The sequence below is a fragment of the Phaeoacremonium minimum genome (assembly GCF_000392275.1).
Source record: "Phaeoacremonium minimum UCRPA7 unplaced genomic scaffold PA7_03_scaffold_63, whole genome shotgun sequence".
Taxonomy (NCBI): Eukaryota; Fungi; Ascomycota; class Sordariomycetes; order Togniniales; family Togniniaceae; genus Phaeoacremonium; species Phaeoacremonium minimum.
In genome coordinates this window covers 21,012-34,886 of record NW_006920970.1, presented here as the reverse complement: position 1 = coordinate 34,886, position 13,875 = coordinate 21,012, and the positions used below count along the sequence as shown (strand labels likewise).

General features: G+C 51.3%; 5 protein-coding genes across 5 annotated transcripts in view; 2 read left to right on the top strand and 3 right to left on the bottom strand.

Annotated features, from left to right (window-relative positions):
• Positions 1-1,406: 1,406 nt before the first annotated feature.
• On the top strand, positions 1,407-2,958 carry UCRPA7_1236 (putative nadh-ubiquinone oxidoreductase 49 kda subunit protein; the record flags this gene model as incomplete). Its single annotated transcript, XM_007913821.1, has 3 exons — positions 1,407-2,072; positions 2,145-2,886; positions 2,942-2,958. The coding sequence occupies 3 exons, from the start codon at positions 1,407-1,409 to the stop codon at positions 2,956-2,958; spliced, it is 1,425 nt and encodes a 474-aa protein (XP_007912012.1).
• A 331-nt stretch (positions 2,959-3,289) lies between these two features.
• Positions 3,290-4,417, bottom strand: UCRPA7_1235 (putative ubiquinone biosynthesis monooxygenase coq6 protein; the record flags this gene model as incomplete). Its single annotated transcript, XM_007913817.1, has 1 exon — positions 3,290-4,417. The coding sequence occupies one exon, from the start codon at positions 4,415-4,417 to the stop codon at positions 3,290-3,292; it is 1,128 nt and encodes a 375-aa protein (XP_007912008.1).
• Positions 4,418-5,531: 1,114 nt separating this feature from the next.
• On the bottom strand, positions 5,532-7,756 carry UCRPA7_1234 (putative sphingolipid long chain base-responsive protein lsp1 protein; the record flags this gene model as incomplete). Its single annotated transcript, XM_007913811.1, has 6 exons — positions 5,532-5,567; positions 5,616-5,650; positions 5,868-6,183; positions 6,246-6,768; positions 6,994-7,125; positions 7,650-7,756. The coding sequence occupies 6 exons, from the start codon at positions 7,754-7,756 to the stop codon at positions 5,532-5,534; spliced, it is 1,149 nt and encodes a 382-aa protein (XP_007912002.1).
• Positions 7,757-9,616: 1,860 nt separating this feature from the next.
• UCRPA7_1233 (putative oligosaccharyltransferase alpha subunit protein) lies at positions 9,617-11,224 on the bottom strand (the record flags this gene model as incomplete). Its single annotated transcript, XM_007913816.1, has 3 exons — positions 9,617-9,896; positions 9,962-10,813; positions 10,869-11,224. The coding sequence occupies 3 exons, from the start codon at positions 11,222-11,224 to the stop codon at positions 9,617-9,619; spliced, it is 1,488 nt and encodes a 495-aa protein (XP_007912007.1).
• A 2,194-nt stretch (positions 11,225-13,418) lies between these two features.
• Positions 13,419-13,875, top strand: part of UCRPA7_1232 (putative hexokinase protein) — a gene marked incomplete at both ends in the record, with an annotated part of 1,760 nt that continues 1,303 nt past the window's right edge. The window contains 4 exons of the mRNA XM_007913810.1: positions 13,419-13,431; positions 13,497-13,619; positions 13,675-13,700; positions 13,769-13,858. Coding sequence (XP_007912001.1) covers positions 13,419-13,431; positions 13,497-13,619; positions 13,675-13,700; positions 13,769-13,858 — 252 coding nt within the window. The remainder of the gene's footprint in view (positions 13,432-13,496; positions 13,620-13,674; positions 13,701-13,768; positions 13,859-13,875) is intronic.

Below are 13,875 nucleotides of genomic sequence, written 5' to 3'. Positions count from 1 at the left end.
TAGAACCCTAGGGAGGGAACCGGACTGATAGTCTTTATGCTCTCGTCCAACGAGGCATCCCGAAGTCTGCACGAGAGGCGCATCTATGGCACCGCGGAATTTCTCGTCAGGATGATTATGTATCTCATCTTCGGTTTCTCAAGGCCCCCAAAGGGCTGGTAAAGGCCCCAAAGGCACAATTGATCTTCAGGATCTTCAGGCCTGACATGACTCTGGATCTCTGGGAACAAGCCTTCTTTCAGGCTGCGGTCTTCTCGACCTTCTGGACCTTGGGCTCGAATCCTAGGCTTTAAACCAGGATCTTCAGCGCACCACAGGCTCACAGATACTTGAAACAACCCGGCGCTACTGGCATCTAGAGTATTCCACCTCCTTCGGGCTCGGGGTCTTCTCGATCTTCTGGCCTCTCTTGGGCTCTGGACCTCTGGACCTTCTGGCTCCTCAGGATAATGAACATCAAAGCTCAGAACTCGCTCAGGTCAAACTGATGCTGGGTGTTTTCCCAGCATCAATAACAGCCACTTCTGGGCCACTCGGTCTCTGAGTTCTCTAGCCCTTCTTAGGGTATGGATCTCTGGACCATCATCATCGGATCTTCTGAGCAGCACCGAGACAATAACCGCACATTTTTCACCCGCAATCTGTCGTACTGCTCAACCCAGATTGTCTGAAACAAATCTCGAGACTTTTCGACTGATGCGGGTCAAGGCGCCGCGATTTGGAACTTTCGTTCCCTTTGCAGTCAATCCCCGGAGATGTGTTTTACCACAACTCTAGAGCCACGGTCATGCCGGTTAGGTAAGTAACCAGATATGATGGGATAAGTGCGTCTCTGCAGCTGGCTTCTGGCGGTTAGTCCAGGGTTCCCAGGCGACACCACGTGGAGGTCGCAGAGTTCGACTTTGTCGCCCATTGGGTTTCACTCAAATATGAGAAGTAGTGATCAGATGTGAAGACTATTGTAAGGGTAAGCAACGCCCGTTAATAAAGTTCTAGTCAGAAAAGTATTGGGTGAATATGAAGGAGAACGGTAGAGGAAGAAGAGAATGGGAGACGAGAGTTTAATTGCGACGCGGACGCGGTAGGATTTAAGTAGGTGCCTGCCTCTTTAAGATGAGGAATGCCGTGCATCCCCAGCCGCTCTCCTAGGCGTCCGAGGTCGGGTGGTCGGGGGTTTAGTAAGTGCGCAACTCTGAATGGACAGCTCATGCAGTCACGTGGTTGATGCACTAGTCCTTTTTTGTCCGCGTCATTGAGCTCTGTGGATGTTTTTGCCGTCAAGTCCCGATCCCCTCTATCAAACCCCAAAGCTCAGTGACAGCCATTGATGCTGGAGAAGAGGATACAATTGGGAGGAATCATCTTTCCCCCCTCTTCTCTTTGACCTCTCCACTCCGCACATTGCAATGGCCACCATCCACCGGTTAGCTGGCCGCAGCGCCAAACGCCTCTCCCTTAGCAACCCTATCCGGACAGCATCCACAGCTCGAGCTTTCTCAGCGACTTGCCTCAGGAGGTACGCCGACCCCTACGAAGGCCAACAGACACGCCTCATTCCCGTTGACGAGCACTTTGCGCATCCGGCCGATCCCTATGGCGTAACACAGCTGCAAGGCCAGGAGGGTACGGTGCGGAAATCGCGCGAGGGCTCAGTTGAGAACCGAAAGGTGCGACATTACACGGTCAACTTCGGTCCTCAGCATCCGGCTGCTCACGGTGTGCTGCGATTGATTTTGGAGCTCAATGGCGAGGAAATCATCCGTGCCGATCCCCATGTGGGACTACTACACCGTGGAACCGAGAAGCTGTGCGAATACAAGACTTATGTCCAGGCCCTACCGTACTTCGACCGACTCGACTACGTCTCCATGATGACCAACGAGCAGTGTTTCGCGCTAGCCGTAGAGAAGCTGCTGAACGTCGAGATTCCGGAGCGTGCCAAGTGGATTCGAACTTTGTTTGGAGAAATCACCCGTGTTCTGAACCATCTCATGTCCGTTCTGTCACACGCCATGGACGTTGGTGCTTTGACGCCCTTCTTGTGGGGTTTCGAGGAACGAGAGAAGCTTATGGTGAGTTCTCATCGCGAAACCGAAGTAATGATGCTTTGAAATGGATTCATTCTAATATAAATGCTCTAACAGGAATTTTATGAACGTGTATCTGGTGCTCGTCTGCACGCTGCATATGTCCGACCTGGTGGTGTTCATCAAGACATTCCCGTGGGTCTCCTCGACGATATCTACCAATGGGCAACACAATTCGGCGACCGTATCGACGAGACCGAGGAGATGTTGACTGACAACCGTATCTGGATCAATCGATTGAAGGGTGTGGGTGTTGTCTCCGCTGCGGAGGCTCTCAATCTTTCCTTCACAGGTGTCATGCTTCGAGGCTCCGGTGTGCCTTGGGACATCCGCAAGAGCCAGCCTTATGACGCATATGATCAGGTAGACTTCGACGTTCCGGTCGGCGTGAACGGCGACTGCTACGACCGATACCTCTGCCGTATGGAGGAGTTCCGCCAATCCCTTCGAATTATCCACCAATGCCTGAACAAGATGCCTGCCGGCCCCGTACGAGTCGAGGACTACAAGGTCTCACCTCCGCCAAGAGCTGCGATGAAGGAGAACATGGAGGCTCTGATCCACCACTTCCTTCTGTTTACCAAGGGTTACACTGTTCCGCCAGGTGACACCTACTCAGCGATTGAAGCTCCAAAGGGCGAGATGGGTGTGTATGTTGTAAGTGACGGAAGTGAGAGGCCATACAGAGTTCACATCCGGGCGCCTGGTTTCGCTCATTTGGCTGGCTTCGATCACATCTCGAGAGGACATCTGTTGGCAGATGCCGTAGCTGTTATTGGAACTATGGATCTAGTGTTCGGTAAGTCAAAATCTTTTGAGTTGTGCAATAGGAGAAGAAACTAACAATCTACTAGGTGAGGTTGACAGGTAAGAATAAGGATACATTGAAGAAGGGGGGGGGAGAGCATAAACTCCGAAGAACCAATGTTTTTCGTTTGTATCATAGTCAAGGGTAGCTGGTGAACATACAAAAAACTGATACTTCAAAATCATTGTGCTGGTGAATACAAAAGACGAGCTGGATGCTTCAATTTAAATATCGTGATGGCCTTATCAAATCTGACGAGGAGTTAATTGTTACATTTGCTATATGACCTTTCGTTGTGACTAAACGAGACAGATAATGTACAGGATGGCATGACAGGCCATTATTTGAGAGGTAAAGGCTCATGCCCGAAACTAATCAGAGATAGAACGAAGCTCTAGAATAGCTTGCTACCACTCCCAGCAGCTTGTGTCATGAGGAAGTCCTTCACAGGTCTCAATGCATTCACAGCATTAAGACCCATGGATCTCAACGATACCAGCGGACCACTACCCACGGAGTATAGCTTATGTAGCTTATCACACACTCCAAGGACAACATGGTTTGCAGAATATCTCTCTGCGGGATACGACTCAAGAGACATCGTGGTGCCAAGATCCTGGCCATGGCTGACGGCATACTCGATAGTCTTCGCAAGACTCTGAACATCGCCCTGCCCTTGGTTGAGACCTTGACCGGCAATGGGGTGGATGGTGTGAGCTGCATCGCCGACCAGAGCAACCCGCTCGCCAATATACGTGTCTGCATGACGCAGCTTTAACGGGAATGAAGCCACGGTCCCTTCTTGCACATCGACTACTGCCTGCGGTATTGCTTGTGCGTCCTGAGAGGAGTGCTGTAGGCGCCAAGATACCTCCTCGGCTTGGCCTGAAGGCTGGGTATGCAGATACTCGAGGTCGGCTGTATTGAGACGGAAGGCTGCGTTGACCATGGCGACAAAGTCCTTTGTAGACAAGCTCTTTAGTCGTGAAGCATTCTCCGGAGTGGTGGACCAGACGAGCGTAGAGTAATTGCCCGGTAGAGGTAGCATAGCCACAGGACCAGTCGGCAAGAAACGCTGATACGCGATCTTCGTCTGGTCGCCGCCCCATCCTTCACCCTCGAGCTGCAAGCTGGCAACGACGCCGTGTCGTCCATAGTCCCATCCCCTCGCTTCAATGCCAGCGAAAGAGCGCACGGGACTGTTCGCGCCATCAGCGCCGACGAGAAGACGGGCGAAGAGCTGCTTTCCCCCTGACAACTGTACCACCGGCCATTCGGATAGATCCAAGCCGTCTGCTTCTTTCCCAAATGAGATGTCCTCGACCCGAGCGTTATCAAAAATAGAAATACCTCCCAACTCGTCAAGCCGGCTCAATAGTCCAGAAGTAAGATTGAGGTTCTCGATCATGTACGCAATTGTCTGTCCTGAGCCTTGCGGCTCCCAATCAAACTCAATGCGCGCGTCGGAGACACCATCCCAGACTTGCATCTCTTGGTATGGCTGGATACGTTCCCTCTTCATGTGTTGCCATGCGCCAATAGTCTCAAGGTAAAGCGCGGATGTCGGGGTCAGAGAGCTGCATCTGTTGGAGTAGCGATCGGGAGGAAGCTTCCAGGACCGATTTTTCGAAAGGTCTTGAGCTTCCACAAGAGCGATTCGCAGGCCCGAAGTCACAGGATTCGAGCCTGTTCAACATACTGGTCAGCATGATCCGTTTCTGAAGCATTCGATACAGCTTTAAAAGGGCAAGGTTCACTCACGCAGAGCTGTTAGCAAGCTTAATCCAGCTGGACCACCCCCCACGCAGACGACATCGTAGATGTCAGGTTTGGTGCCAGTCGCGTATGATCTCCTCAATTGAGGACGCCCAGCGCGGCAGCTCTGACAGACAAAGCGAGCTGCAGGCCTCTGAATCGACATATTCATGGCTATGGCTTTGGATTGACGTGGTTCTCTCTGCAGAGAGGCAGAGGTAAGGTTGAAAAGCGGTCCAATGTCATGCGCTGCTGCTGAGAGACGAAAGCTGCAGGGTTTCTCTGCGAGGTACCTACCTAGCTCCTAATCCTTGCAGCCGAGAACCGGCCCACAATTACCCCAGGCTCATTCATCTGAACCACCCATGATTATTGACATAATTAGTATCAAACCGCCCATACGTAGGGCTTATAGGTGTTCTTTTATATTATTTAGCTCCCGTTGCCGTTTACGGATACTGTGGCATGTCAATTCTCTTCATCCACATGTCTCTATAAACTGGAGTTGGTTGTCACGGCTGTTGCTTGCGGTACCTTGGCTCTCAAGGCCAAGAGAGACCTGGTCAGTCCCCTGTCAATGAGGGAATCATTGAAGGAAACGAGATCACAGATCAGCGTACATAGCAATGATCTAATCATGTCGCGGCTCCGACTTGCCCTGCTACTTGGAAAAGGCAACGTATCGATGAATACAAGATCAGTACTACAGGATCAAACATCTTCTCGGATTTAGGTCCATTCTAGCGCAATTACAAATTTGCGTATTTGCAAGCAATCTCATAGTTGTTTACCATGAAAAGATATCTATAGTTTTCTCTCATAATACCCTACATGACGTGGCTGAGTGGCTCAGAACTCTGTTTTCCATTTCATGATTGTCCTTACGTGTAGTTGAACAGTAATACGAATTGAATTTTCTGATTTGTTTGTAGTACCCGTGAACCTGAATGCAAACCCGCTCATACCCATTGAAACCGTACCTCTTTTGTTGCACCACCCCCTATCAGGTACTGTTAATACAATCTTTTGCACAAATACGACGAAAAGGATCTCTCCCATTCCACTTCAACTTGGCAACTCGCCATACGGCGGTCCCACCCTAGCTTCCCCTTTCCCGCCGCCCACGCTGCTGGTCGGGCTGACAACGGTACTGCCATCAAGCGGTGACTGTAGACTTTCAGACTTTGCGGCCTGTCCATTGCTCATAGCGAGCTCACCTTCAGTAGTGGCAGCCGTGCCAACGTTAGTGGTTCCTGCCTCGATGCTCTGCACGGGGGACTTGACGCTGGAGTCGGCATCGATGTTATCGGCCTCTGGCCGCCAGTCACGTAGGTCATCTTCGGCGTCGTTCAGAATCTGGCGAGCCTGTGCTCCATGAACATAGCTCGGACGTGTATCGCCGGGGACAACCGGAGTGTCATCTAGTAGCTGGAGGAGACGGCGGCCGTGGCGTGCGAGGATGATTTGCTTCTCGGCCCGCTCGATGGTGGCAAGAAATTCGGCGTCGTAGGCCTCCTTGAGCTTCTGTCGAGTCTACAGAGGTGGGTTAGCGGCGCAGAAGTTCTTGAACATGAACACATGCTTCTTTCACTCACAACATTGGTCAATTGAGCCTCAGCAACCAAGTTCTCCGCCTCGGCCCTGACAAGCTCCTGCTCCAGAACGACGAGCCTAGCGCTCTCGGGCTCCTTGCTCTTGAGCTTGGCAATCTCGTCGGCGATCTTGGCCTTGCCATCACGGCTTGGCTGGACGCTCTTTTCGGTGTTGCGAATCTGCTTGAGGACGGCGCGGCTCTCGTCGAGGGCATGGGCATAGCTGTCCTCCTGCTCGCCGAGCTCGCTCAGCACTACGCCGACCTTGTCGCTGATGTCGCTAAGGGACTCATCGCCGGTCTGCTCGCCCCACTCGGACAGCTGTGTCGCGATCGCCACCCGCTCCTTTCCAGCGGCCTCGTGCGCGTTGATCAGGTTGTTGTCCGACTTGATCAGCCGATACAGCTTGCGTGACAGCTCCGGCTGCATGTTGCCTCGCAGCGAGGAGAACGAGAAGGCCTTGCGGCCGGAGCCGCCGGCATTGCCGGACGAGCTCTTGTTGGAGCGAATAGACAGTGCTCGGTTCCTGCAGCCATGTTAGTGGCAGAGATCTTGTGGCTGACTTGATGGCTTGGGAGATTTAATTTTTTAGGGTTAGGAATTGCGATGATTGTAAGGTGGTAAAATTGGGTAGGCAATAAGCCTCTTCAGCTTTACCGCAGAGAGGCGCCTGATCGTGGTGTATGTCGGACTGATCGCCAAAACCGGCAATCGCAAGAAGAAGTGCATCGTATTAGTCTCCCGCACTTACATGGTATGGTTGTTTCGAATATCAGATCGCTTAGGTATCTGATCAATCAGCCTTGTCTCTTGGTAAACCTGGTAGACACAGAGGCAGGGTTCGGGAACAAGGGTATTGAAGTCCTTATGAGGTTTCGATATACTTCAGCCTTGCAGTCGTCGAGTGGAATGGACCAGTTCGGATGACGCGGACAGGTTTGGAGCAGCAAATAAGTGGGGTTCGCAGTTCTGGAAAGTAGGTAATATCTGTCAAAACACGGTCGTCGCTGCAATTAATTGGTATACTCGTGCAGGTGGTGCAACTCGGGTGCGTAAGTCGAGTGGGATAGCTACGATGCAGATTCAAAAGTCACTGCAAAGCGAAGCGAGGACAAGGATGTTAGAGGAGATATCTATCATGCATGCTACATATTGTGATAAGCTCTTATATTGCTCGAAAATTCCACCTGTCACAATGGGATCTCCATGTCTTAGAAGCGCGCAGCTTGGAGCGCAATGATATCAGCGCAGCGCAGCGCGGCCGAAGAAAAAGGTGGAAAGCTTCGAAGAGGAAAGGGTGATTGATGACATCACCAGAGCGATGACGATGGCCCTTCCCACATCCCACCCACCAACCCCGCTACTGCATACACTTTCCCCGCTAAACAGGCACTATAGAGCACTTACACACTAGCGATGTCAAGAGGAAGGAAGCCGTTTGCAGCAGCGATGCAAGCATGCATCAACTGGTCTAGAATTGTCTTGATTGATGATGGCTTCTGATAGCACACCATCTTCTTTGATTGCTATATTAACTGAAGAAGCTATAGCCCATGAAGATCGACGCCCATTTTTTCCTTCATCATACACTAGCCCTATGCCCGTTTTCTAGCAAGTCACTGTTTCCCTTGTCCTGCTCGAGTAACACCGTACACGATGACTGATAATGTGGCTCTAAACCAAGCCTTTATCATACAAATGCGTAGAGCCAAAATGAATTCACTACAAATTACGCCGAAAGGAAATAAGGAAATTCGTTGCGTCTTTCCCGCTTTCTAGGTAGTGCAGCCATGCTATGCTTGCTTCATCTTGCAAGATGATAACGCCGCAGGCGCCGGTAGGCCGCTTGATGTTTGTAACATGATCCCGATCAGGAAATATCGTGGTCGTAGGTGCAGTAGTTGTAGTAGCCGTTATGTTCGTGGCCTGAAGCCGTTCAGACGTATCGTGTTCGGCTCGACCGCTCGTAGACGACGGGACCGCTAGCACGGTAGCTAGCCACGCTGGCCCGCGGGCTGTGGGAGTGGTGCGACCGGGAGCTACGGTAGCTCACTCTGGCCGGGTGGTGATGGTGATGCCTCACGGGAATGATCTCCTCGTGGTAGTAGTACTTGCCGCTTCGGCGGGGCTCGGCTCCGAAGCACATATTGACTGATGTAGAAAGAAGATGTTTTGATGTTGCTTTGTGCGGTGTGAAAGGATCAACAGCAAAGAAGCCGAAAATCGACTTATATGGTGTTTAAGTGGTGATGGTGACTAAGTTGCAACCCTTATAAGAACTATATGGGCCAATATAAGAGCAGAGCAATGATGAGTAAAAACGGACGGTAGGAGTCAAGACCAGGAAAGATGACAACCGGGAGAGGGACGCCACATATTTATCATGGAATGGCACTGGGCAGCCCATCCGATAGGACTTTCACCGAAGAACAAGCCCAGATTAAGATGCAGCAACCAGCATGCACCATTGCCAGGTTGGCAACCCTGGGCAAACCCTGCGCACTCGGTCCCAGCCTGGAGACGGGCAGCCGGGGAGGAGGAGGGTGTGGTCATTCGCCAATCTCTCGCCTGCGGCCCCCTGCCCTCCATCCCACCCTCTCGCGAGCCGCTGGAAATGGGGTGGAATGGGAGGAAAGACCCTGCGTTTGGACCAGTGTTGTCTTCATCCAACCCCACCATCCTAGATGGCTTTGTCCTCCCCAGACAATGACGAGTTCTCATTCACAGCCTCATGCTAGCAGCGATGAGTATGATCGGACATCGACTGCCTAAACTGACGAGACTGAGTCAAACGGAGAAGGCTACGAGAACTACAGGACATTCACTCAGCTGCCGTCGCCACATTCTTCGCCCGGTGACTATAGTCAACCTCGAGGCAAGGAGACGAGGCACATCGATGGCAAATCTTCAACTGCCGTGCCGTCCTACCGGTGGGTCAAGTCAGAGACACGAGCCGCGAGGCAACAAACTGTATACGACTCTCCTTGAAGTGATCAGGTTTGAGCTGTCAACTCTCTCGGCTCATTATATCGCTAAGGGTACAGCGCCCGATTATTTTTAGGGCGATACGATGGTGTGTGGCGATGTCATGGTGCAGCGCAAGATTCGCTACACTAACTTCCGGACACGGTTGCAGGGTCCAAGAGGAAAGAATTGCTGGATCTTTCCGATCGCTCTAGGCCATAATCCCGGCCACTATACCACCAGGCTCCACAATCACCAATGCACCTGCGATATCGAATCTGGGAACACTCGCAGCTTGCAGAAAGCAATCATGATTTACTTGCTTTTAGTGCCCCTGGCCTGACTTGATGTTACATGTACAAAATAAGGTATCCCGCAAAAAAACCTGGCCTTCTATCGTCGTCTCGTATCTATTTCTTGGTCGGGAACTTCATCTCCACTCCTCCTAGAATCCAAGCCGCAACGAACACACCGAGCATGCTGGTAAAGACAATGAATGGCTTCCGCAAACTCGCCACCAAAGGGTAGTCATATGAAACAATCACTTCTCGGTCGCGGAAGTCGTCTACAAGATTCCTAGCCTTGATGATGAGGGCTGGGCGCCCAACAGTGTCGAGGAAAGTCTTGTGAACCTCCACGATAGATTCGGTAATGGATGACTCGGGGATGTTGGTGTAGAACTTGACGTTCCTATAGGGGTATTTGGGTTAGGGGGCTGCTCACGTCGCACGAATCTAGGTAGACAAAAGACTTACTCTGCACCCTCCGGCAAGATGACTCGCAGCTGAGTTTGCTCATATTCTACGCCCTCAGCCTGCTTCGGTCCTTCGAGGAACGGCACGTTCAGGATATAGCTACCACCGCTCAGCTTGCGGAGGAAGTTCTTCGCATCTGAGTTCCAGCCAATGGTGAAAGGATACTTCCAGCCACCGAACACTGGGTATCGGGGCTTAGTCTCAAGGACTGCCTCACGCTTGTTGCTGCGGAATCGAGAGGTAGATATGTTTCCAATAACATCGTAGTAGTAGGCGTCCGCGCTACCAACGCGAAGAGGAAAACGAAGCTCTTTCAGGGCGTAGGTCGCAGGGTTTGTGTACTGCTGTTGCTGCCACTTGACTCGATTGAAGAGACTTGACAGGTTGGCTCCACGGTGGTACATTGTGTATCGCTCCTCGAACGCAACATTGCCTCCCCAGTGACTGATCTCGACGTCTCGTTCTAGATTGGCAACGTGGATGACTGGCTTGGTGAACTCGAACCTGACCTCGATCGGAGAAGTCGCGCCTGCGGGCTTCTCGTCGAATGGGCCATATGTAAGCTTCGAGCCTTGCTTCTGCGGGAATTCCTTCACATCTCCACTGCCTGGGATCTTGGTGTAGTCTGGGATGTTGGAGGAAGGGAATTTGACCTCCGTCTTTTGTTTCGAGGTAATGTACGCGGACGGGCAGTAAGCGGAGAATGAGTAGGCGAGGAACTGTTGATCTTCCTGCTTAATTTGGGCAGGGCGAGGTGTGTAAGCTCGGGTGAAGTAGAAGGAGATGGCCAATGTCTGCTGGCCACCTGCCTTCAGGGGGCTCGGGAGCTTGATTCGGTAGTATTGAACGTCACTGCAGGAATGGAATGAGCATACGTGCCATGAAATAGCAGAAACGGGGTCCTCACCTCTCTGGATCAAACTCGACTGCCTCCGCAGTGAAAGGGCCTGCTGTCGCATCCTTCCTGTCCTTCACCTCCATGCCTCCAACCCGGGACATCTGGTCCGCTGTGAATGGGAGGAAGTATTCATCTTGTGGTTCCTTATCAATATTCTCTACAAGGACATTGATTGACTCTTTGACATAGTTCTTCTCTAATGAGACGACATGGACGAGATTGGCATTTTTAAAGACTTGGGGAGGCTTGAAGGTTGCCGGGAGGGTAATCTTGGACACCTTTGGCGCCGCCTCAGCGGGTTCTGAGGCTGCGACAACAAATGAGCCCAGGGACAGCAGGGCGGACAAAGCTGTCAATGCCTTCATCTTGGAGAGAGAATGGATAGAGTGCTCATTCAGAGCAGCTCTGGCTCCCTAGGAAAATGAAACTCAAAAAAAGGGAAGGTGGTGCAGGGAATTGCTCGTTGTTCAGTCCATCACGGCCCCAAAAGTCAAGTCACCGTGTCCACAGCTCCAACTGCAACGTAAGCTTGGAGCAAGGAGGGAGCTGGACTGTCGGTGTGGCTTATGATCCGATCCGACGCCACAAAGACCCCTGTAATTGTTAGTGGCTGTTGCGCTGAATGACATAGGCAAGTTGGCCCAAGCTTCTTTTTTCTGCTGCCCCCAACTCCAGGTCCAGGATCTGAGACTTTAGGTGTGGGGGTTTCCAAAAGGAATTAATACAGCAGTAGAGGTCACGGGCACCATTGAATCTTTTTCAGCAATCGCCTCGAGGGTTTGGGGCAAACGAAGCTTTTGGCATTGCCCATAACGATCTCCCTGGATTTTATCTAGCACGCTCCTAAAAGACTTATTAGTGAGGACCTTAATCACAAGCAATTGAGGGGCAGAGCCACCAAGCAGCGTTTCATCACTCAGCAGCCGTTTGTCCATTAGTGAGAGACCCGAGCTACCCCTCCCCCTCTTCTTCACCCTGGCCAAGCCACCTGCCTGTCTTCTCACCGTTGGCATTGGACCTACCATTGCTTTGTTGAGCTTCCGAAGGATGGGGCTAGTCCATCATCTCGTGGTTAGAAGCGGGATATGGCACTTGATCCGACAGGCTTGCGGCGTCCTCGCAGTCCAATATGACAGCTAAGCTGAGTAATTTTGTGTGCACATCGCCGCCGTTGATCCCGCCGTCCAAGCTGCGCGTGTGGCCATGACCTAAGACAAACAACCTGGAACAAACTGCTCTCATCCTATCCTGTCCCATCCTGCCTAGGTATCTTGTTGGCCAAGCGTTGCTGAGGTAAATGGTTGGGAACACAAGCCGGACAACCCCCCTCCTGCAGCGAAGCAGATATTCTCGCACATTTACCTGCCTCCCTCCCTCTGCTAGATGGAAGGTGGATGGATGGATGGATGTAGCTTTAGCTTAGCTATCTGTCTTAGTCCCCAATACCTACCTAGGTACCTACTTAGGTTGACGTTGCCAGACCTCTTTTAGCTCTGCCGCGGCGGCGGTCTATTTGCATCAGCTATTACTTCTTGTATCCACCTCTGACCGCCTTACAATAAAAGCGGGCTCACACCACTCCTCTTAAGTCGAAGACATATCTACTACATTCCCGGCCTGCTATATCCAAGCTTGTTGCCTTGTATAAGAGCTGTCAATTCAATCAACTATATATCTGGATCTTGTAGCCTTGTTGCCTTTGAATACATTCAACTCGATCAAAGAGTTGTATCAATAAAATGGTCGGCTTAGGTCCAAAGAAGCCTCCATCCCGTAAGGGAACAGGTACGTCACACACGGGGCTTTTGCTTCACCAAGATTCATCTTGGACACACTGCATAATTCGTTTAAGAGAACAAGGGGAACTTCATTTCTATAAGAGACTGGATTAGACGACATGATATGATGGCTCTGTCTGAGATCAAGATCCGGTGGGATTGGCTAGCCAAGTGGTTGAATGGTGGATGGGTGGTTCCTGCCTTGCGAAACCTTCCAGCTTCAGCTAAAGGCCTAGATGTGGCTGCTTTCTGGTTGAGGGAACACAAAGCCTTATTGCGCGACTTTGGGATTGCTGCTTAAACCACATAGAGTGGCTTGTGTTGTCCAAAGTTGTTTCATCGCAATTCGTGGAAGCTCTATGATCCACCCCTACAACACCCTACCACCAATATCCAGACCCGGCCTTACCCTCTTTTTTGTTTTTGACAAGCTTTATCCTACACTTCTTTCACATCGCGTCGTCTTCTCGAGTTCCGTGCCCAGCATTACGCCCTGTCAGCACCAAGCACAGCTCATACCATAATATAACCTGTTCGAGCATCGTGAGATCAAGCTCAGACGATCCCTACAATCCCAAAGCAACAAGGCGATTTAGGCGCTATAGCCTATCATCTCCTCGTGCTCTGCTTACCCTTGCCATTAAACGTCACTCACAATTACGACAAGTACAAAAAGTTGTCGCTCAGCTTTGTCAACATGTCGAGCCCATCCCGCTCCTTCCCACGCTTGCCAGACAAGCCCATGTCTCCCAAGATGCGAGACCACTCCTACCATCACCACATGCATTCAAAGAGTCTGCCTTTATCTTGCGTTGGTGATTTATGACTAGGAAAACACAAGCTAATGATTTGTTGCTAGGTTCCTTTGCCGATGTCCCCAAGGATCTCCTGCAGGAGATCAAGCAGCTCGAGGAGCAGTTCACTGTCAAGCCAGAGAAGCTCAAGCAAATCACTGACCATTTCGTCAGCGAGCTTGACAAGGGTAAGTTGAGAGGGAACACCTTTCTTTCAGGGGCTGTTCGCTGATTCTATTGTAGGCCTTAGCGTTGAGGGTGGCAGCATTGTGAGCAGGCGTCTTTCAATTCTGTTGATGTGTTCTTGTCTCTGCCGCGTTTACTGACAATAGTTCAGCCCATGAACCCAACTTGGGTAATGTCATTCCCAGATGGCTATGAGACCGGCACCTTCTTGGCCCTGGACATGGGTGGCACAAACCTGCGTGTTTGTGAGATCACTTT